Here is a 21,900-nt window from a genome sequence, read left to right as displayed (position 1 = left end):
TAATATCACAAGACACATAATCAGTAATTTTGTTTTTATTTTTTCACTCTTTTACTTCAATTCTATAATGTAACGGGAAATCCGACGCATGCTAGTGTCGAAGACGGAAAGTAAACGAAAGAAAAAAAAAATTACAGCTTAATACTTATTGTTAGTGTAGGTAATACTGCGTCACAGTTGACCATTGAAATACAGAATACAACTGAAATTATTGTGGTAAGTAATTGATTAAACACTGCACTTAGTTGATGAATCACGAAAGACATTATTGTGTGATTTCAATGCAAGGAATAGTAACAGTGGCGATAGCAGTATTAACAATGTTAGAAGGCAATAGTAATGGTGTAAGAGTAGTGATAGTAGTACTAGTTGTAGTAGTAGTAGTAATAGAATTAATAGTTTATAGCAGTAATCATGATAATAGAGCGAAAAAATGTATAACAACAATAATTTGAATGAAGAATTAGTTATTCAGCAAAGTACAATTCTCCTGCTTGTCAGCGGAAATCACATTTATAATATTTAAGATATAAGAGATATCATAAAGTATTTATTATAACTACAAGTGAAAACTGGTGCCTGCAGCCTCCAAGGAACTGAGTCTATTATAAACAATAATAATCAAAAACATAAAAACCAATAAATTACATTTGCTCATCGTAGAAAAAGACGTCACGCAGATTGTATGTAATATATACTCTACACGGTACACCTACATGCTTCGTGCGAAGCTGCTAATAATAATAGTAATAATAATAATAATAATATACATACATACATACATATAAATAGAAAGAAAAATTACTGGAAGTATTCAATCGATTCACAACGTTCCTTGCTTAAAGTCGTGTATCATCAGTCCCATATACAGCTAAAATATCTGTACATATATTCCGTACTAAAAGCATCTATACTTTCACAGTTCATACTGCCAGAAAATCGTATACATAAAATACCTAATCAACTGTTGGTACTTGCCCAACAATAATAGGTGGCCAAATCAGCCTGCAGTATGTAATACGAAAATCTGTCCCATATATATATATATATATATATATATATATATAATCACACACACATATATATATATATATATATATTATCACATCATACAAACATTCCACTACAATCGTAACGATAGCAATATACAGAAGAACTTTGTTAACGCAACATTGGTTATTATAACCAGGGTATGAATGGTATCGAGTAATATTGATATTTATACATTTATGTGGAATTCGAAAAATCCCTAATCAGTCGATCTTTTTTGCAGGCACGCAGTGGGATGTCATTTTGTAAATAATCATTAGGCTACTAATTCGTTATTTCTAGTGGCTGTACGATAGCGTTAGGTCACCAAAATTTTGTTGAATCGGAAGGAGCAAAAAAATCTGAGTATATCACAACATCAAGTGTCCATGTATAATTAAAATCCTGAACTGATTTTTTTTTTCGAATGGTTTTTAAGTAGCATATTCCCCCTATTCTTTTGCTGATTTAATTAACGCCCGTATCTCCATTTAACCGAATCATTGAATTTTTGATCCAACAATCAATTTACCGGTTAATCCACTTTTTGTTATCCTCAATTTTTAAGATAACTCCACTCTACACCGGAAGAGCACCATCCGCCTGGACTGTCTTGATAACGTTGGAATATCTTTCCTCTCCCTCTGGCAACTCTTGTAGCATCAATATCAATTGTTTTGATTGTATTTTATTATGTTTAAATTTCTTTGTTTCTTCCAAACTTTTAAATAGCAAATAATTTATAACATTTATGACGAGTTCAGTAAGAAATAAGCTGCTTTAGTCAAAGGAAGGAAAGGCGAAGTAGCGTGCAGGCCTGCCTGCGCAGCTTGCTTCATGCCAACTTGCAGATTTAGCATAACTTTTATGATATAATTACAGAATAATTTAATAGAATTAATGTCCCCTAATAAATATATTCATCACGTCATGTTAACACCTAGAGCTTGTCTGAAGTGTTCGTATACAACATAGCTAATGGATACTGCAGGAGCAACCTGTGAATAAAGAAAAAAATTATCCATGTAGTCGATATTCGAGAAAAGAAAAATGTCATCGTTAAAAATGAATTGACTCAAATTTTGGTCAATGTACCTTTAAAAAGTTAGGCGTCAAGCCTCGATAAAGCCCACGAAAACCTTCTCGGTGAAGTATATCTTGAAATACAGCAACCATGGTATTCGGAGTTCTGTATGGTGTTACTTGAGCTTGTAACCTAGTTCTGACTAGAGCTAGAGGATACGAACAGACTTGACCAGCCGTACTTGAAGCCGTTCCGCAAAGCAGCAGAAGCCAGAATGCCGGATGTTCGTCTTTCTGATGCGTACGTAAGTAACTGTTCTTCAGAGTCTGTAAAATTATATGTTTGTTTTTCCATACTATATCAAGACAAGCTTTATATATCTAATACGCGCAACGTTGTGAAATTAAGAAGAAGGAAATAGTTCATTACGTAACAAAGATTATCTATCTTCTTACCTCGTAAACAGCCAGATCAATTCCGGCATACGGCAGTATTCCAATGAGATTGGGAACGTATCCTCGATAGAAACATTTGAGACCACCGGAACTATAAATTTTCTGCATCGCGTCTATGACGCTGGTGAATTCCCCTGTTTTTCGAAGAGCCAACCGCGTTTTTAGTACCTTCAATTATTTTTTCTTAGTTAATATTAATTGTCTTTTACTGGTTGGAAGCTGAGAAAAAATAGTTCAATATTTCGATGTACCTCAAGTGGATATATGGCTGATTGACTGACCCCACCGGCAATGGATCCAGCCATGAATCTTTCGTAAATGCTAAGTTCTCGAAAATCGTCTCCCTTTATCATTCTCTTAATTTGTTCATAGGCCATGAACTTAAGTGCAGTTTCAGGACCGATCTTAAGTACATTTATGCCATTCCCTCTCCAGAGACTTAGCGCACCACCTTCTCTCAGCATGTGTTTGAAACAGGATGATATGTTACACTGTCTCGTTCCATGTACCTATAAAGAAACATCTATGCCACTCATTGCCTGTTATATTTGAATAATAATAGTGACTATAAAAAAAAAAACAGCGATCAATGTATTATATTCATTCAATAATTGAGACAGAGGTTTTGAAAAGAAGAAGATTTCGCTACACGATTTTGTAATTTATCATTGCTCGCATTTGAATATAATCTGTATTTCCAATCCATTATAGCTTTGCGCTTGAAGGAGGAATTAATTAAAGTCACTACCAAATACTGTCCAAAAATCAAGATTGAATGAAATTGGGTAATTGATTTTAAATCTGGTCTACTGATCCTCAGATTTAGAACTGATTAATTCGACTTTGTAAGAGATTACACAGCTCCGAATGTTTATCAACAAACGGTAGTGTAAAACATATATTTATTATAAACCAGTATCAAAAGTTTGCAACGAAATAATTACCATGTTTTCAGCTTCAGCCATAACAAAATATCAACAATTAAGAGCAAAGAATATAAGAATGAACGATCGTCGATCACCGTTTAATTACCTGTAGGTATACTTTAATACGGTCGAGGGGTGCCGTACAGGTTCGTGAAACAGCGCCAGCGATTCCACCAGCCAATAGATGCCTCCACCACATACCCGAGACCATTTCGCTTTTGGTAAAGTCATCGGGTACGCCCATATCCTCACCGATGTCGAGGTACTGTAACGATAACCACAAAAGAAACATTATTATCAATTCAATTTCATATGAATTATCGACAATACACCAAGATATTTACATATACTAACATAGGGCGTGACCATACTTTACTATCTGCGATATCCATTTCATAACGTAGGCAAAGTAAATGCCAAAATTCCGATACACTCAAATACTCATTCATTATTAATAGTTTATCTACGATGAAACGGCGGCGTTTCACCCAAAGCATGCTGTCAAAATTCAAAGCAGACAGCTTTGTCGAACAATCATTTGTTTCTCTCTTTAAAATCGCTGAGATCATCATCGGATCGAGCTCTGTGTTCATATGCAAAGCGAATTTCCAGAATGAGATAATTACATCAATTCGAGACAAAAATCAGTGAGTATCGTTAACGCGAGTCTAAAATACTTGGTACAATGTCAAGATAACCGTTCATCTGACTCAATCGTGACTGCATTGGACATATTGAGAGATTTCATGGAACTTGAAACGGAAAAAAAACACACTTTACAATGTAATCCGTTACCAGTAATATAACTGAAATATCGTTAACACAGAATTGGAACTATATCTGTTATTATTTTTTTAAAACTTTTTTCAATGAAAAAACCGCATATTCAAGCGTATACTCTCCTCGTTCTCATCGTCAGAGACATAGATATATTACAATAATCACGAGTTTCCAACTATGCGAGAAACAGCCGCCCGACATGTGAATCACATTCTGGAAATATACACGCGTGTACAGTTACGCGTATATTTCGTAAAGACGAAATGCGTCATATTACGCGATAAGCATCGTTCCCAAGCTCACACAGACTCCGGGTTGTCCCAGAATATTGTCTCACAATCAGGCTTCCTTTTTCACGTAAATACTTAGCAGAGACATTGATATTGACAGCCTAAATATATATATATATATATAGAATAAAGTCTCGCCGTTTTTTTTTTCCACTTCCAAGCGGATTAAACCATAGTACACATAACAGAAGCCGTTAAATAAATCGAATGAAAATCAAACTTCAACCGTTCGATATATATAATACAAACGGTGACGCGGTTAAAGCGACGAGGCAACATTTTCCGCTTCCGCTATCTGTCCTATAAGTATACATCTATCTGTCCGTCTCTGTCGTCGTCCCGAGTTTGAGCTAGACGAAACTAGATTTGAAGCCAACGCGTCCCTGAAGCGGATTACTCAACATTCTGAACCACGTGGCAGCCGAGCTGTCGCGAAGCTATTTCGCGAATTAGCACACCCTGTGCCTCTTTTCTAATCCTCGCATATCTACAGCCAGATATGTATAAGAATTCTCTTTTTCAAACTTTCGACAAATTCGTGGGATCGTACAACGCCGTAGTAGAGCTCGTATCGTATCGTATTAAATATAAGAGAATGAGAAAGGAGAAAAGATCGAGGAATAAAGAAAGATATATTCATATCGGGGATGAGGTGAGAGGGAATTTTCAATATGGGAATTAGAGATATCGTGAGAGTCGTTGCACGCATTGAGTACAGAGTGCACGACTTGATAAGAGAGCAACAGCTCGTTGCTCCCCCCCCCCCTCACTCTCTCTCTCTCTCACTCTCTCCTCAACGTTCTCAATCGCAGCCTCGTGACTTTGATAGAGCTGAAATTTTTATATTATACCATGTCCGCATTTTGCTATTTTTTCATTATACCCACTGACGATATGAATCACAGCTGATCAAATTTCTGTACATGTATCGTATGCATCTGACCTGCATTCCTGGATCGTTAAATCAGTGTTCGTATAATGGAATCGTTTGTTAAATTGTTATTGAAAAAAAAAGCAAGATAAATTTTGAAATCGAATATTAAAAACCTTTAAAGAAAGAATCGCGTGACTGCGATAATTTGCGGATGGTTAAACCGCTGAATTTAACATTCCTTTTAAAATCCGTTGAAGGTTCGGCATAATTTTAATGTCAAAATTGAAACAAAAAAAAATTCAAGGACCGTATTGAATAATGAACGACATAATCGCGAAGGGCATTCCGTTGAATTATCGTTACGGAACACCGCAGAGAACTCTAGGTCGATTTCGAATTGAGAAAGTAGTCTTTACCGGACATATACGTTGTTATACTAGATTCCACACGACGACCTCGAGCATAATTTTCGCCTCCTCCTCGATTTCATAAGATTTGAAAGGAAAAAAGTGGAGAGAAAAAAAAAAAGAAGAAGAAAGAAAAAGAAAAAAACAACTTGTACAGCGGTAGCGCGATTTTGACCGCACGTATTTGCACTTGAAAAAATCTGAAATATAAAATATGACGAAACGAATTTCTTTTCAACTTGTTCGTAAATAGATCCAGGCAGTGCCCCAGGGTCATGGCAAAATGAGGAGCCGAGCCACGAAGCCAAGAATCAAAATTATTTTTAACGTTGGTGGAAGGGAAGGAATAAATGAAAAAAAGGATGGAAAGCAGCCGTGTAACCAAAGATGTAACGTATCGTTACGCTCTGTCTAGACTCGAGTATTCCGTACATATTTTAATGTCACGAATGGAATTGGTAAAGAAATCGCGAGATTCGTAGACAGAAAATAAAACCTGTGCAACCTCCTCCTTTGTCCTCTTTAATTTGAATCGCTAGAAAGTCTTTGAGAAATGCCTCATACTCGGTAAAATGTACATATTCGTATAATTATTATTATTTATTATATTACAATACAAACAGTGAAACGTGTGCGCAGCAAGTAGTAGAAAAGAATTCGTTGATGCGTCATCAACAGCAGACGAACTTTGATAAAATTTCCAGTGTCGGGATTATTTTACGTATGTACGTATAAGGAGTATAATCTGACAATCGTCAGTCAATTATGTCAATTATCTACATTCTACATACATATATGTATACGCGTATCTATCTTATATAACTCAAATAAATTACTGCTGCGTACGTCAAACTATTTTTTATACAACAATCAGACGCAGACGATATTATTTTTCAAAGATTCGCGCGACAAGTACAACTGTCCAATTACGGATTATTTGATTTTTACTCCCATACATTTCTATTTCGTTTGTTATTGCGCGCATGAGGAAATAACATAACTTATAATTCAATTGTACTATTATCAAAACCACAATCGTCTTGTAATCGTACCCAAGATTTTAATATCAGTATAACTAATCTTTATATATATCGATTTGAAATTTCACGGCATTTTAGAACAACGAGAATTAATTATATACACCGATATTTTTCTACATTACTGCGATTCAATCTTGCACCCGATACCAATTGTAACAAGATATATAGGTATATATAATATATAGGTATACCTATACGTATATAATACGATCACCGCTTACGCAATTGTCAATCGAGAGTTGTGTTTGTTTTTCCTATTTTTTTTCTTATCGGGTACTTGAAAACAAAACCGGCAAAAATAAATAAACGCGCGCGCGTGTGTGTGTATGTGTAAAGCGAGATTGAAATACAACCGATTTGCAAACCGATAACAAAGCGGCAAAAGTCAAGAACAAATTTGATGATTTTCAAAACACGTTGTTTTGGTTACCGTAGTAAAAGGCTCGTCTTGTCTGAGAGCTGTCTGTCTTGAGGTGGTTAAAAAAATCTCCCACCGCCTGCACAACGAGACATTTGTATACATAAGTAATAATATCAGCAGGTATTGTAGACTGATATCGGACCGACTCGTCGTCGCGAAACGCGCGTGTAAAATGATAAAGACGATCCTTACAACGATAAGCGTTCGTCGTCATCGTCGACGACACGTGTTCGTATAAAAGTAAATCATTTTTCACGGCTGCTTCGTTTTAACCATATCAATTTACATGTGAAATAAGAAGAAAAAGAGGAGTACATAAAGTATGCGCGAGTGCAAATTACCGTCCCCGTTTCAAAAGAGGATGACGTTAGATGTATATTTGTGTATTGTAATAATGCTAATAAGAACCAGTTCAAACTCGGAGTCGTTGACATGGTCAGAGTTATATGTATACATAAGTGATGCAGGTATATACACGCATTTGTGTATAACTTGTGTTAGAACCGAATGTATGTGTAGGTTTATACAGAGCTTAGAATGAGAAGGTAAGAGGATGTCACGTGCCTTGGATTCACGTGCCGTGTTAAGTTCCGAATTTGTGAAGTTCCGAAAGCGCCTGATTCCGAATTATTTGGTGGCGAAACTCGAAGTGAAGAAATCAAACTTTGAAGAAACAACAAAGATTCGAATGGTCGGAATACCGACGGCTCAAAGTTCCGAAAATTCAAGTTGCGATGGAGCAAAGTTAAGAAGAGTAACGTTCCGATAGCGCCAAACCAGAATGACCAGGATTCCGAACGTAAAAATATCGAAATTCCAAAACAAAGAAGGATCAGAGTGGTGAAATTTCAACAAGTAAGAAATTCGGAATTTCGATTTTTCAGCTTTTAAAATTTTCTCATTTTCGCATTTTCGGTACTTTAACCCATCGGGTTTACCCTTTCGCCATTTTTTCGTTTCGAAACTTGAGCGTCGTGTTTCGGACCATTGGAAAGTTTGATGTTTCTACAAAGTTTCATTTATTTACTCCAAGTTTCACAGCCGAAAAATTCGGCATTTGACGCTTTCGGAACTTTTCGGAAATTCGGAATTTCGACCCCATCCCACCAGCAGATGTTTACATATTCTTTTTTCCATACGAAGATGAAAAAAGAGCGTACTTCCTTGCAAGTTTTCTAATTAATTATAACACGATGTAAATGACTAAAATACAATCACAGGTATAAAAGAACGTCGATATATTTCCATTTACCTCGAAACAATTTTATCCCCGTGTGCGGTGTCTTTGCACTGCATATTGTGCAAATTGCTTCCAGAGCACCAAGTTAAATAATCCCTATTATACTCTGAATGCCGAGTTTGTTTATTCCATAGTCGTAAAACGCGCGCATGACAAACCTCGAGGCATAACTCGATATCTTTTATAATAACAAACGTTAGATCCAACGAGTCAGAAGTCTGTCTAGACGCCGAAACGAACCGTTTGCGCAGTCGTCGTTCGTCAAGGTCCCTTTAATTGGATCTAATTCGGTACAAACGGCAATAAGTAGTTATCGATCGGTTATTTGCAAGAGAGATTACCTTTGTGTACACACACCGTCTTCTTTAAATATAGATTCGCATTGCCCGTTTAAGATTCATTTGTGTCCCACGTAACCGGACAAATAAATATACTCAAATGTATATGATAGCAAAACGCGACGAATATTTGCCAAAACTTTCGACCACAACGATGATCCTGTACATGCTCAGCGAATTTTTTCGTACCTGAACCATCGGTACACCGGAATGAAAGCTCGTATGCATAATATCAAGTTTGTCGAAACGTTGAAAGTCCGTGTAATAACTTTCACCCAACAAATGTACCGGACGTGGATTACACATAAGTTTAACCGTTATACGGGGCATAGTCAGCTTCTGATTTTCCGTCCATTCGGTACAAAAACGAGGCACGGTGGAAGAAACGTCTACAAAGTTCATATTGATGTAATATACAGAAAATCGTACAACTTGACCGTAGATCGTACATTATAGCATTAGTAACGTACACGCGATCATTATACAGATAGAAAGACTCGACTGGCGATAAAAATAATCGCTTTTTAACGCCGAAATCAGAGAATAAAGTACACACGTATTTATAAGAGTTCTAAAATTCTTGCAGTCTTTCTATAGAGATCATATTGAAGTTGGTAACGATTCATGCTGAGGTAAAACCGTTATTTCGCGATTTTGGAATTGTCTGAAGTTCGGTAAACCGTAGTAAAACAAAACATATCCACGTTTCGAAATCTTACGTTCCTTAAAAATGATTGTAAAATTAATAAAACACTGATTTTCCCCCCACAATGTATCGTTACGATAACGTTAATAACTTCAACCTCGTTTCTACAATCGTCGACATTCTCCCAACTGCTACATAAATATACGTAATGATCACAATTATTGAAATACCGTACAACAGCAATCAGAAGCTAATCAGCCTATGTTTTGTTTTGCGTAAACCGTCAACGATACATTGAAGCGTTATTAATTATTCATTGCTACACCAGAGCCCCTACAAGAAGTGGCACTAAACACGATTGGGAAAAATATGAACAGACGGAAGTAAGTAACGTTATCGTGACGATAAACGTTCCGGAAAAACCAATATTTCGCAATTGCAGCGATGTCTAAAATAGTCTAAATCATAACAAGGCAGAACGTATTCATATTTCGAAAACTTAACGACCTGAAATTCACTGTAAACTCGAAGAATAGTAATTTTTCGTTACGTTAACGTTACCAACTTCAGTCTCATAAAACATCGAACAGTGACTTGAAACGTGGAACACCAAAGTTAATCAACCTGCATGCACACGTGTCGGATGTACTTAACTTGACATATAGTTCAATTAATAGGTCACTGTCGATATTGTCGAGGGTATCCATGACGGCGATAACTTTTTTCGCCACACTAGACGAAGATACAAAAAGTAGGAAAAACGCGGACCGAACACGATTCGTCTTCCCTTCTCAGCGAGACGCGCTACTCGATGCTTCTAATTAGATCGCGAAAGAATAAAGCGGTCTCGAAGGAGCCAAAAGCGTCGCAGCGATCCGTCGGTGGCCTTTAGCCAGCAGATCTGATGCATCGAGGCGCAGCGGAGATATGACCCAAGGGTCTCCAATGTCGACTACCGATTACGATCATTAGCGTCTAATGGTAATTCAACTTTCAGAAATTCTGTGTGACGAAGCGCTTCGGCCTTTGAACGAGAAAAGAGAACACACGGCGCGAGGCCGAATCGGGAGCCAGTCACTTCCGGTCTCTACTCGTGTGTAACATTGTATGTATACCTCGCTCCACGCTGTTTGCTCTTGAGAGAATTTCTGACAGCGCGTGGCCGAAGTACGTATAACCAAGATTTTATCGTGCACACAACGATAAGTTGATATCACCGATATGTGTATAGACATGCATATACATCGATAGGAATCCAGAGGAATTTCCAACTTTGGAATCATTATTCCAGATAGACGGTTGTATTTGTACAACGGTGTTGTATATATAATACCTTAATGTTATCTAAATTTTCGCGAATGTTCGTCCGAGGCTCGGATTGAAAATCCAGAATGAAATTCATGCTGTGTACAACGATCGCTGTTCTAAATTTCTTCATGTTTTCAAAATTGAACGGAAATCCACGAAACCGATAAAAAAGAACGTAAAATAAAATACAGTAGACGCGAGAGGGACAAGTTGAGGATATAATTTTTCCCGGTACAGTTATTCGTCGAGTTATTTCCCGTAATCGACCGAGGCTGCACAACGAGGAAAAAATCATCACTCTCACTTTTCGTTTTGCAGTCTTTCCTTTCATCGAGATGGAGACACACACACATGTGTAGGTGTAACGTACGTACAGTGACACTCTGAATTATTGCGGCAACATTTCTTTCGCAAGCGTGTACCCGATAGGTGTGTACAACCACGATGTTGTAAGAAGCGACGATACTGTGCTGTATAAAAATTAAACCTCCCGCCAAGCCCGACAGTTTCTTCATATTTCCTCGAACGATAAAATTACGTGCTCTGTATATTAAATTGTAAAAACTCCCGATCATTTTTCAATTTTTTTAAATTCTGGCGGGAAGACTTACTTTTTGTATAAGCTCGCGATAAACTATCACAAATTCACCGCAGACATCGCAACCGGATCCAACGACGTTCTCCTGTTCCAACATGACGATGATAACAGGTGCTCGCGAAGGCACTGATTCTTTACAACGCGACAACGACGACGAAACGAACGTTACGTTCCGAACGTGCACGTGGAGGATGACGAACGCGACCCGAGCCGGCTACAAGGGAGTCGAATACCAGACTGAGGAGGACGCAGACTGGGGATTCGTTACGTTGCGTTCCGTTCCGTTCAAAAGGCAGCGAGCGAACGTTCGAAAGGCTCGAGGAGGGGGAGGAGGGCAGCAGCCAATCGCGTCACTGCACCGCCACTTTAATCCAGCGATAACTCGACGTACCCGGCCTTCTCTGCCTCCGCTGCTTGTTCAGTTCCAGTTCGAAGTGTGAGTTTTGAAATTGCAATTTTTCTAACCGAGGTTATCTTCTTCCAACCCTCGGTACTTGGTTTAAACCCAGAATTTCCATCACATTTCCCGTTAGCTTCGGTCGCCATTTTGAATTTTGGTCATTTTTAACGTTTTACTAAAAATGGCGGGGACTAAACTTGTGGGAAATTAATATCTCTACAACTTTGGGAACGATAGTTTTTTGTCTACGATCCATACTTTGCGATTTAAACTATAAATTCAACACGGCGGACGAAGCTAATGTAGTCTCTGTGAGAAATTCGGGATTTAGACTAACCCCCTACCCCAAAGATTAGGAAAAGAAAATTTTGGTATCTAGAAATTGCAGTTTCTGGTTCATTTTTATTTTTATGCTGTACATTCTGACTGGGCTATATATGCAGGGAAGGGATAACCGTGACGCGTTCCGCGTAGAGCCGCGAGCCGTCTGGAAATTCCCGGTATGTATACCGCATACTTTATACATGATACATGTGTGCAAACGGTATACGCGATACGTGATAAGGAGAAGGGGGGTAAACGAGTGTGAGATCCTCCGGATGTACGATGCGTATCGTGGTTGGATGACTCGACGTTGATCAGTTCTTAGTAATTTGAGTTGAGCACTCGTTGTTATTCCATCCAAGCTTCGATCTCACCGATGGTTTTGGGTCTCAGCGTCAGTTGACGTCACGAATACCAATATAAAAAAAAACTGCAGCGTCACGGAGTATAAAAATATGTAGATAGTCTTTAATTTTCCACTGCAGCATCTACCGATGTACGATTTTCCTGTTGTGATTCCGCAACATCATCGAATAGTCTTCCATTTTTTTTTTTTTCGTATTTCATTTACTTAGACTCTTTAACGAGTTTATAATTCGGATGTTATTATGGATTCGGAAAAACTTGATTACGTCACATATGATAACATGTAACCTGTTATTGTGGTTTCCTACTCAACTCAACGACGATAACCTAAATTGGTTCAGATTTACGGTTGGTTCGGACCGGACAAGTCGGGATAAGTATACCAGCTCTAGCGGGTCTAATGATTCAATTAAGATTGCAAATTGCGGATTAGGGGATGACAACGACAGGTCACGAGGAGAATTTATAATGTACTTGATACACATATTTGTGAAGTATGTAAAATCACATACAGGAGATAGGCGGACAAAACGGGCCCACTAATGGAAGAATAACGTTGGACCGATTTCAACGACGCGTTTGTTTTTATCTTTGGCCTGGAAACACACTTCAAGTGGCATTTTTTTAAATCCCATTTCATTGTATAAAGGGCCCATTTTGCCCGTCTCTCGTCTACATCTGATGCGTAAGTCAGGAACGTGTTGTGTTGTTTTTACGAACAGACAGTATTTTCGATCTGTGGTTTGTTTATTTTTTGTGTTACTCAACTTCTTGCTTCAGAGTTTTTTTTTTTTTCTTACTGTAGTTAGATAAACCGAACGTAAGAATTACGGTACGTAGAGTCCCGAATATGTATGTAACTTTTACTTGGAACAAAATCTAGCCTCCGACCGCAGAGGAAGACCCTTTATACAAAAGAAAAACTCTGTACGAAACAACTACCGTTATTTCACCGTCCGGTTTTCTTTGAAAATCAGTTACTATTTGAGTTGAAAAATGCATTGTACTTTCGCAGGACGGTCGAAAAATTCCCGGAAGACAAAATAAGTTAGGTAGGTATTACAAGAGTACACAAGTTCGGCGGCAAGCCTTCTGAACGAGTGTTTTCCATTCCCCTTGATTGCAGGCAACGTAAACCAGGAAATGTACCGAAGAAACTGTAAACGCGTAGATGACGTGACCGCTGAAAGCATCGACAAAGTCCAGGCCAAAGGTATTATCGCAAGCCGTCGAGGTCAAGTAACAAGTTCACGAACGATATCGAAAGCCGATTTCATACATCGATATGGTAAATATTTACACGTTGTTGGCAAAATATGAAAAGTAGGTTTAAGAAGAATATAAAAGAAAAAAAAAAAACCATAAGAAAAAATAAAGTACATAGATGTAAAAACACGCAGGCGTAAGTTAATTGCTCATGTTCAACGATCGATCTCATTACACACCGCACGTGTCGCACTCGGTGCTGAACATTTTTGAAAATACGAGCATTGCGACAAACGGCGGTTTACAAAACAATTATGAAACTTCTTGCGCTATCTGATTTGGAGATTCATCCGCGTCATCGTCACCATGTGTGTATGCATCATCGTTGTTTATTTGGCTGAATCGTGATTTGAATATGCCTGCAATTTTTCCGTGATTCGGACTGCCGAACTCGACAAACTGTACGCAATTTCAGGGTCAAGTTAGTTGGGGTACCGAATTTCTTCGAACCATTGGCACTTGTACACACTACTCAATGTTCGCTTCGAGTTACGACCAGCCGACGCTACGAGTACCAAATTTCTTGGGACTGAATTCAATACGGGTACAAGCATGCTCATTGTTTGTGGGTTCCTTGAAACTGAATTTTGGGAGAAATAAGTGAAAGCTGCGTGAAATTGGGGGGGTATTAGAGTTCCAATATTTTTCCATAGTGCTAACCAAATAGAGAAAAGTTAGATGTTGTTTTGATGGTTTTGAAATTTTTTCGATTGCACTCCAAAAGTATGTTGAAATTAGAGAAAAAAAATTCTCTTGAAAGCATACAAATTTTCGGATAATACTAGACGCGCCCGGAAAGCCATTGAATGTTTTGATGTAACATACATTGTAATTTTCGATGTTGTTCAATTATTATTATTTTTTTTTTTTTTTGATAAACTCTAATTTACTGAAAAAATCAATTTGATGCTTGAAAACAATATTCGTATTTCCAACTAAATGTAGGAACAAAATAATTTGGGATTAAGATTAATTAAGTATAAGTAAAGTTTTCAGATTCAATGTATATTATTTTATTCCTATGTTAAGTTGTATGTGTAAACATTTTCCTCAAGCATCAAATTGATTTATTCAGTCCGTTTTAGTTTATGGAAAAAAAAAGTAACTGACTGGCAAAAATACGATGGTTTTAGGAGAAAAACTGACTGCTTTAGGGTAAATTTAGAGGAAACCTTCAGTTTTGGAGTTATTCTTGTGTCATTCTTTTTCTTCAAATTCTGTTTGGCAGTGAATGAACGTCCGTGTCTTAACTCTTAACAGGGCCTTTTGTTCCGAGAACTGTTTTATTTTCTTTTGTTTACTAATCGCGGTCGACCTACTAGCCGACAATCGCAACCATCATACCAGTCATCCGATCTAGTTTCAGAAACGATACGTAAAAAGCTTGCGTTTCTCATTCGGTAACTCGAGATATGCGGCACATTATAAAATCGTTTACAACATAAACTGTCTCTGCGCGGTCTGCTTTGGCCTTTGGTGCAATTCACCAATGTGCAGCCTTATCGCTTACGCTGCACTCTGACAATAACAATACAACACTATGGATGGTTGCATATGTGCACTGACGGAGGATACCAGCTTGCTGCAACTACCATACATAGCTGAATGCTTTAGAGCGTTCGCAGTGAAAGTGACGTCAAGTCTGATCGTGAGGAGTCCAATGCGCGGCTGACGAAACACTTCCAAGAATTTCGACATCATTCGAATTCAATCGTATTCTTTACCGCACACATTTAAACTCAAGCTCGCTTCCGATTAACGCAAGTACGTTATATAAATAAATAAATGTCAGGATCGTATCGTTGAATGCCGAATTAACCGTTTTGCATCATAGTGGTAAAGTAAGTCTCATAGAATGCTATTAGGTTTTCAATACACGAGAGTAATTCTTGCGATGTAATGTAAATTATTATTGTTAAAATTAAAGGAATAATTCATCTCCGAGAAAGTTACCTCTCTACACGTGTACATGTTTACATAAATTGTAAGTTTTTGGGATCGCTGATTACGAATCTGATATCGGATTTTGAAACTTCAAGATGGCGAATCCAATATGGCCGACGAAAATTTCGATTTCGATCGAATCCGAAGGAAATACTCTATCCAACGGTTTTTGGGGTCTCTGATTACGAATCTGAAATCAGATTTTGAAAATTCAATGTGGCGAATCCAATCAGCGGCCTCGAAAACCCCTGCATAGAGTTTTGTGACCGTATTCGATCAAGTTTGAAATTTTCGTCCACCATATTGAATGAGCCATCTTGAATTATTGAAATTTGATTTCAGATTCATAATCAGCGACTCCAAAAACCGTAGAACACTATGTTATTATAAACGTTGACTCAGAAAAATAGCGTGTGACTCACAAGGGTTAATACCTTAGTTGTAACGCAACGAATTTATGAATCGGGATGAAAGTTGCGTCGGTGCGATGAATGAAAGTCGCTTGTTTTCGCAAAATTCGTGCCGTAAAAACGTGAATGAATATCTCGACTGCACAGAGATGAAGATATTATAAAAACGTAACCACATATACGATAACAGGATAAGTAAATTGTTTGCGACTGGATTTAGTCTGCAACCGTGTGTATTTCGAATAGTGTCTCAGACACCGAATCGGCGATCGTTTGTGTAAACACATAGTTACTTGTATCGCAGAGCTAAATTTGACGCGAATTTGCAGCCTGATCTATTCTCGGCGACACTCTCTAAACGTTTTTCGTCAGACGCAACTGTCGCAGATGCAGTGTGTACATTTAACCAGCCAGTAAAGTCTCATGGCGACCTATAAAATACCATAATCAATTACATTACTAATTTTCCTCCCCTTTTTGTGATTCTAGATATGCGTGTACACGTCGTTGAACTCGCTCTTTAATCGCCCTACGCGAATTTTTTTTATCTGTCGTAGTTGACGGGGTCGTGTTTTTATTACATACAGCGTAATTATTGCAAAATACCCGGAGATCAAAGTCTTCAAGAAAGCTAATGCCGTATACGGAGAACAAAGTGAGTCGAATCTTATCAGTGCAAACTGTTGGCTTTCAGAGGGGGGTGAAGAATAAAAAAAAAAAAAAACTAATAAAATTTAAAAAATACATGTATCCCGAGTCAGCGTTTAATCAGCGTTATCAGAATCGGATCGTGTGCATGTGTGTACAATAAACATAAAACGAATGAATTGAAATTTATTGCTAGAGAATCTACGGCGGAAATGAATTGCAATGTAATACAATGAATGAAGGATTAAATTATGCAATAAGATTTTAAATCATGGCAGGTAAAGAGAAACAGTGGAAAATCTCTGAGATCCGATTCACCGGTTGGGTTTGGAAATAAGGACGATGACGAAGACTCGAGAGTTCCTCAAGGCGGAACTCGCATTCCAGAGAGCCAGTTCGACACCTGCAGTCCACCCCATGTATGCACATGCATGCACATGTACAATGTGCATATATGTACAAGGGTGGGTGCAATGTGGAACGAGTAGAGCGGCGAACGGCGTGGCCTTCGCTATGTCTTGCAATGGCCATGCACACCATGCAGCGACAGCAATCGATCGTTGGAACACATTTCAGGTACGTTATACATATGTGAACGGGTGCAGAATTGTGCAGCTATCGCATGCAGCAGGATAGGTTGTCGCATGATGCGTACGAAGCTTCAAGCCGTGGGTGTTTTGAGCGTTAAACTGTCGCCAAGCAGTCATCCAGCTCTAACTGGATTCATGAATGTGTTGTTTATAATAATGTAGTGTATATTATGTACCTATAGTTGTATGCGCACAGTGTGAGATATAGACATTGTACAATATAGATGTAAACGTACAAGCCGATATGTATTGCGCGTCGTGGTCGTTAAATTTGGTTATTACAACGTAACCGGGAGTTTTATCGGCCGCGTGAATGTCACAACCCGTATGATTTCTCAAACCGTCGACTCTCGGTTTCATGTGTAACACGAACCGAATCGGAACGATCAAGGTCCATCGCAAACGCACTGACACGAACGTCATTACATTCGAGGATTAATTAAAAAGCTGTAAGGAAGAGAAAATGGTGAACGTACCGCAGAAGAATGTTTAGAAAGTTAAACCGTATAACAGGTACGTGTATTTCTGAATTATTATACTCTGGTAACTGATAACACGATCTATTAGCGCCGATATACGTATTGTTAAACGGAGTATACTTGTAAAAGTGTTTGAAATTTTTGCAGACTGCAGATAAGCATTACTTCCTCGTGATATCTTATCGTTGGGATCAGATCGTGAAAAAAAATTGTCCGATAAGCTGATTCTTAAATATCGGAGTACAGGATATGACGAATTTCGAATAGCTATACACATACGTATATATAATATGTATTGAGTGATAATTAAGAAAACAGACATGAATCCAGCAGTTGAAAATTTGCATAAGTGTATACGATAATTATAAAATAGAAAGAAAACTGTGTTTCTCTTGATTTTTCTTTTCCCAAAGCAAAATAATAAAAAGAACAGCAAAAATACGTTTACAGACAGCTGGACAGAAAAAATAAGTCTACAACGGAAGGGAAAAAAAAACGTAACAAAAGACATACCGCAACTCGCGCGGATAATATTTATAATTTACCGTCGACGAGCCATTAGAATCGTCGGTTATTTTCATAATATAAATTATGATAATAGGCAGCGGTAATGGGGAATATCGTCGGAGTTAATGCAGCAGCGGAGAGCTTCAAGTATATCGCGATTTATTGCGAAACTGCAACAAGCACTTAGTGCCGTGCAATTGAGTCCATAGTGTGCGAATAAGAAGGCCGAATTAACACGTATTGACGAATTTATGCTATAGGTAGATTTAAGCCTGCACCGCGAGTTCGAAGCGATAACTGAGCCGCGAGAAGCGAGATGGAAGATTCTCGAAAGCGTTATAAGGAAGTTCCAGCGGCTCCAGCAGGGGGCTTCCCGAGTCAACCTTGCGCAGGCTCAACGCCGACGCCGCGACGTCGACGTCGAGGCGCCTCGCCCACTCCAGCTATCAACGCTATCATCGCCTGGCGTCCCTTCTCCACCTCCACCAAGCCGAGACTCCGGCGGCAGCGCCAACAGCTGATTGTGACACTATCAAGGTCGCTTTCTGACACACGCTTCCATCTACGTCACACCGTCGAGCCTTTCTCGCCGACCAATCGGAGACCCTCGATGAACGACTTGACCTGCGCGGTTGGACTTTCGCTCTGCCTCTCTGTGTTACGTATCGACGCATATGGATGGCTTCGAGCGCGTGTGCTTGCATAGTATAGGTATTGTATGCGAACCAGTCGATATCCGACCAGTTTTACGGTTATACTTTCTTCGGAAGTAAAACAATTAGGAAATTAAATATACGGACAAGAAGTTTTTTAACGTATGTAGGTACGTATGTAACGTAAGATTACGAACTATTCGAAGCATTTTCGACTTATTTTTTTCATACATGCGGAATTCGATGTGTCATCGTGTGCTTTTGTATGATTAGTTGTAATAACGTTTGATCCTGAGCGATGCGTACATGTTGTTATTTGCGAGGAAGTATTGCATAGGAAAAATAACTCACGGTCGAGTGTCGCCAGTAGCGGATCAATTCGTGAATGTCGTTAGTCGGTGCGTAAAGCAGAAAATCACGCCATTCGTCGAAACTGATATTTAAGCTTCCATCCTGGTCCATCCTGCAGGGTATCAAAAAAAAAGAAGAACGTTACACTTTCTTTTTGATAAAAACTGTATTAGGTGTAAGCATAAGTATACTATAATATTTGAAGAAAAGATAATAATTTTACATATTCCAAGTTTGCTCAAGTTGCCCCCGCAGGAGTTTTACCTCCTGCAGAAATGTAACTGATAATATTTTTTTCCGCTTGCCGGTATTTATAGTTTTCAAACAATTATCGCACCGACATGTAAAATAATAATGTATGCACGTCGAATAAATATATGTATACTTCATCAACAAATTAATGTGCGCGAGTGAAAAATTGTGTTTTTGTGACAACGAGACATAAAAATGCATGGAATAAAGATAAGTAGACGATTGAAAGAAACCTGACAAATGCTGTACGTCGATAATTCGAAGAAATAAATTCGTAATAATTTACATAGACGTATTATGCAAAAGATAAAGGATTAATGACGTTGCCCAAATTGTTCCTGTTCAAACGTTGTTTGAAATTATTATCGTGCAAAAGAATTATGTTTAAAATTAAATTTATAATAAAGAAAAAAAAAATCTCACAACTTACCTCTGCAATAATTTAGTCGCTTCTGTTCGATCCATATCAACGCCCAAGTCTTTAAAAGCTCTGATCAGTTCCTCCAGATCAATTTTTCCTGTAAATAGGCAAATAAAATTTTCTTCATGATATTATTGTTGCACAAACGATACGAAAACTCAATATCTGTAGGTACTTAAACTTGAATCGCGCGCTGTTGCACAATAAAAACTGAATATAACTAAAACGCATTGAAATAAATTGCATTCAAACGCTACAGCTTGTGTGTGTGCGCGTGTGTGTGTGAAAATACAAAACATACATATAGGATAAAAATAAATGCCGTGCAGCTGCTAGCGAGTTTAGACAAAAAGGATGGGGGAAAAAAAAAACTGTTCAACGTTTTGCTTTCGAGATCTCACACACATAACAGCTCTCTGCATTTTTCTCTTCTGCGAACAGTAATACAAGCTCTAACATACGCACGACATATAGGACACGTTACGTAAAACGAGTCGCGCGTTCGATATAACTTACAACATATGATCTAGATAGATATACCTATATGCCTTATTATACTACAGTTGGCAAAAAATTCACGTGAGGTGAAGAATTCTTTATAGATAGATGAATTACAGTGGCTTGATAGCCTGCCCAATTTTTCTTTCGCGCCTCATTAGTTACGACCGTAGGTACAGAAATAAATTGGCTTCCAACTCACGTTCAGCGTCAGTTATGATGAACTATTTAATCATTATTATAGACTATATGTAACACATGTGCGCAGTGTAACTAGGTATATACCTATACATGGTACGTAAATACGGATGTACGCGAAGTGCCGGATGAACGAGCGACTTGATTGGAGGCTATAGAAAATCGCCTTGAAAGTATACAGCAAAGCCTTTCTATACTGTAAAATTAGAAAGCTCGATCAACCGTGAATGATTCTGATTACAGATTGCTAGATATACATATATATATATACACACACGTATAAGTTATACGTATACATAAAGTAAGACCCGGATAAATATGTACGTGTAATATAAACTTAAAAAGCTAAAATATGGAGAGAAATATAAAAAATAGAAACTGCATTTTTTGGCTTAAACGATCATAATTTATGTAGAAAAATAAATAAAAAAATATGTATAAACATATTAATCAAGGACGTACGCGTAACAAAATTTGTGTCATTTATGAATCGCCACAAAGCAATGAAATTTATTCAATGTAATTTTTGATGGTATGGAGAAAGATGTACAGTCCAAAATTTTCATACGCAGAATCGTATCCAGGAAATTGTTGGCTCATAAGTTAGAAATGATATTAAATTAGCCAGGACTGCACGTTGACGGAACGAACGAGAAGCCTCATTGCGGAATTTGGAATTTGCCTGTAAGCCACTTTACTCGGGCTTCGGTAGCGCGATCGGTACAAAAAAAGTCGACGGGTGAATAATTCAAGGGCTGCAGAAATTCCTGACAAGGTCAGAGATTGTGCCGCAGTTAACGAAGTCTCGTAATCTTGTTGGTCGGGTACATAAACCGAGCCGCGAGGTATGCATGCGATGTCCGTAGATCCAATCAGCGATAATCTTGAGTGAATTGATGCGATTCAGCGGCGAGTAAAGAGTAAGCAAAGGTCGTTTGAAAGACGATTCTATTCGATTATACTGAAGTAATTTACGAGGAAACAAAGGCAAAGCGAATAAACAACGCTTTTTCGTCAATTGTACGCAACCGACAGTGAGTGTGATCTAAAAAAAAAAAAATCTCAACCGTCGCTGAGAAATCACAGATCAGATGTTTGGCAACGATCAACGATGCGGCAGGGGCTCAATTCTGGTTTTACATTATACCTACACACAGTCGTGAATCCTCTTGTCAGGCTTTGCCAAACGCCGCTACGGCACGTGTGATTGATCGCTT

The 21,900-nt window shown here is 38.2% G+C and overlaps 1 protein-coding gene and 1 long non-coding RNA gene across 7 annotated transcripts in view; one reads left to right on the top strand and one right to left on the bottom strand.

Moving 5' to 3' along the window:
- Positions 1-17: 17 nt before the first annotated feature.
- Positions 18-21,900, bottom strand: part of LOC124297268 (calcium-binding mitochondrial carrier protein SCaMC-2) — a 24,837-nt gene continuing 2,954 nt past the window's right edge. The window contains exons 3-9 of one of the 4 annotated variants that reach the window (XM_046748114.1): positions 19,997-20,084; positions 19,315-19,426; positions 3,541-3,699; positions 2,760-3,017; positions 2,509-2,676; positions 2,125-2,379; positions 18-2,027 (exon numbers count right to left, since the gene is read on the bottom strand). In XM_046748114.1, the coding sequence (XP_046604070.1) occupies positions 1,953-2,027; positions 2,125-2,379; positions 2,509-2,676; positions 2,760-3,017; positions 3,541-3,699; positions 19,315-19,426; positions 19,997-20,084 (1,115 nt within the window). In that variant the 3' untranslated portion in view covers positions 18-1,952. Of the gene's footprint in view, positions 2,028-2,124; positions 2,380-2,508; positions 2,677-2,759; positions 3,018-3,540; positions 3,700-10,123; positions 10,235-11,389; positions 11,621-18,348; positions 18,471-19,314; positions 19,427-19,996; positions 20,085-21,900 lie in introns of those variants that run through there. The other 3 variants (XM_046748117.1, XM_046748115.1, XM_046748116.1) reach the window with 3 other exon arrangements.
- LOC124297273 (uncharacterized) overlaps positions 11,681-21,900 on the top strand; it is an 18,865-nt gene continuing 8,645 nt past the window's right edge. The window contains exons 1-6 of one of the 3 annotated variants that reach the window (XR_006906565.1): positions 11,681-11,812; positions 12,220-12,276; positions 13,482-13,518; positions 13,593-13,754; positions 16,576-17,310; positions 17,951-19,133. This is a non-coding gene — a long non-coding RNA (uncharacterized LOC124297273). The other 2 variants (XR_006906564.1, XR_006906563.1) reach the window with 2 other exon arrangements.

Source organism: Neodiprion virginianus, chromosome 2, assembly GCF_021901495.1.
Source record: "Neodiprion virginianus isolate iyNeoVirg1 chromosome 2, iyNeoVirg1.1, whole genome shotgun sequence".
NCBI classification, from domain to species: domain Eukaryota; kingdom Metazoa; phylum Arthropoda; class Insecta; order Hymenoptera; family Diprionidae; genus Neodiprion; species Neodiprion virginianus.
The sequence above is the reverse complement of the archived record's forward strand: the minus strand, read 5'-3'. Positions and strand labels throughout refer to the sequence as shown.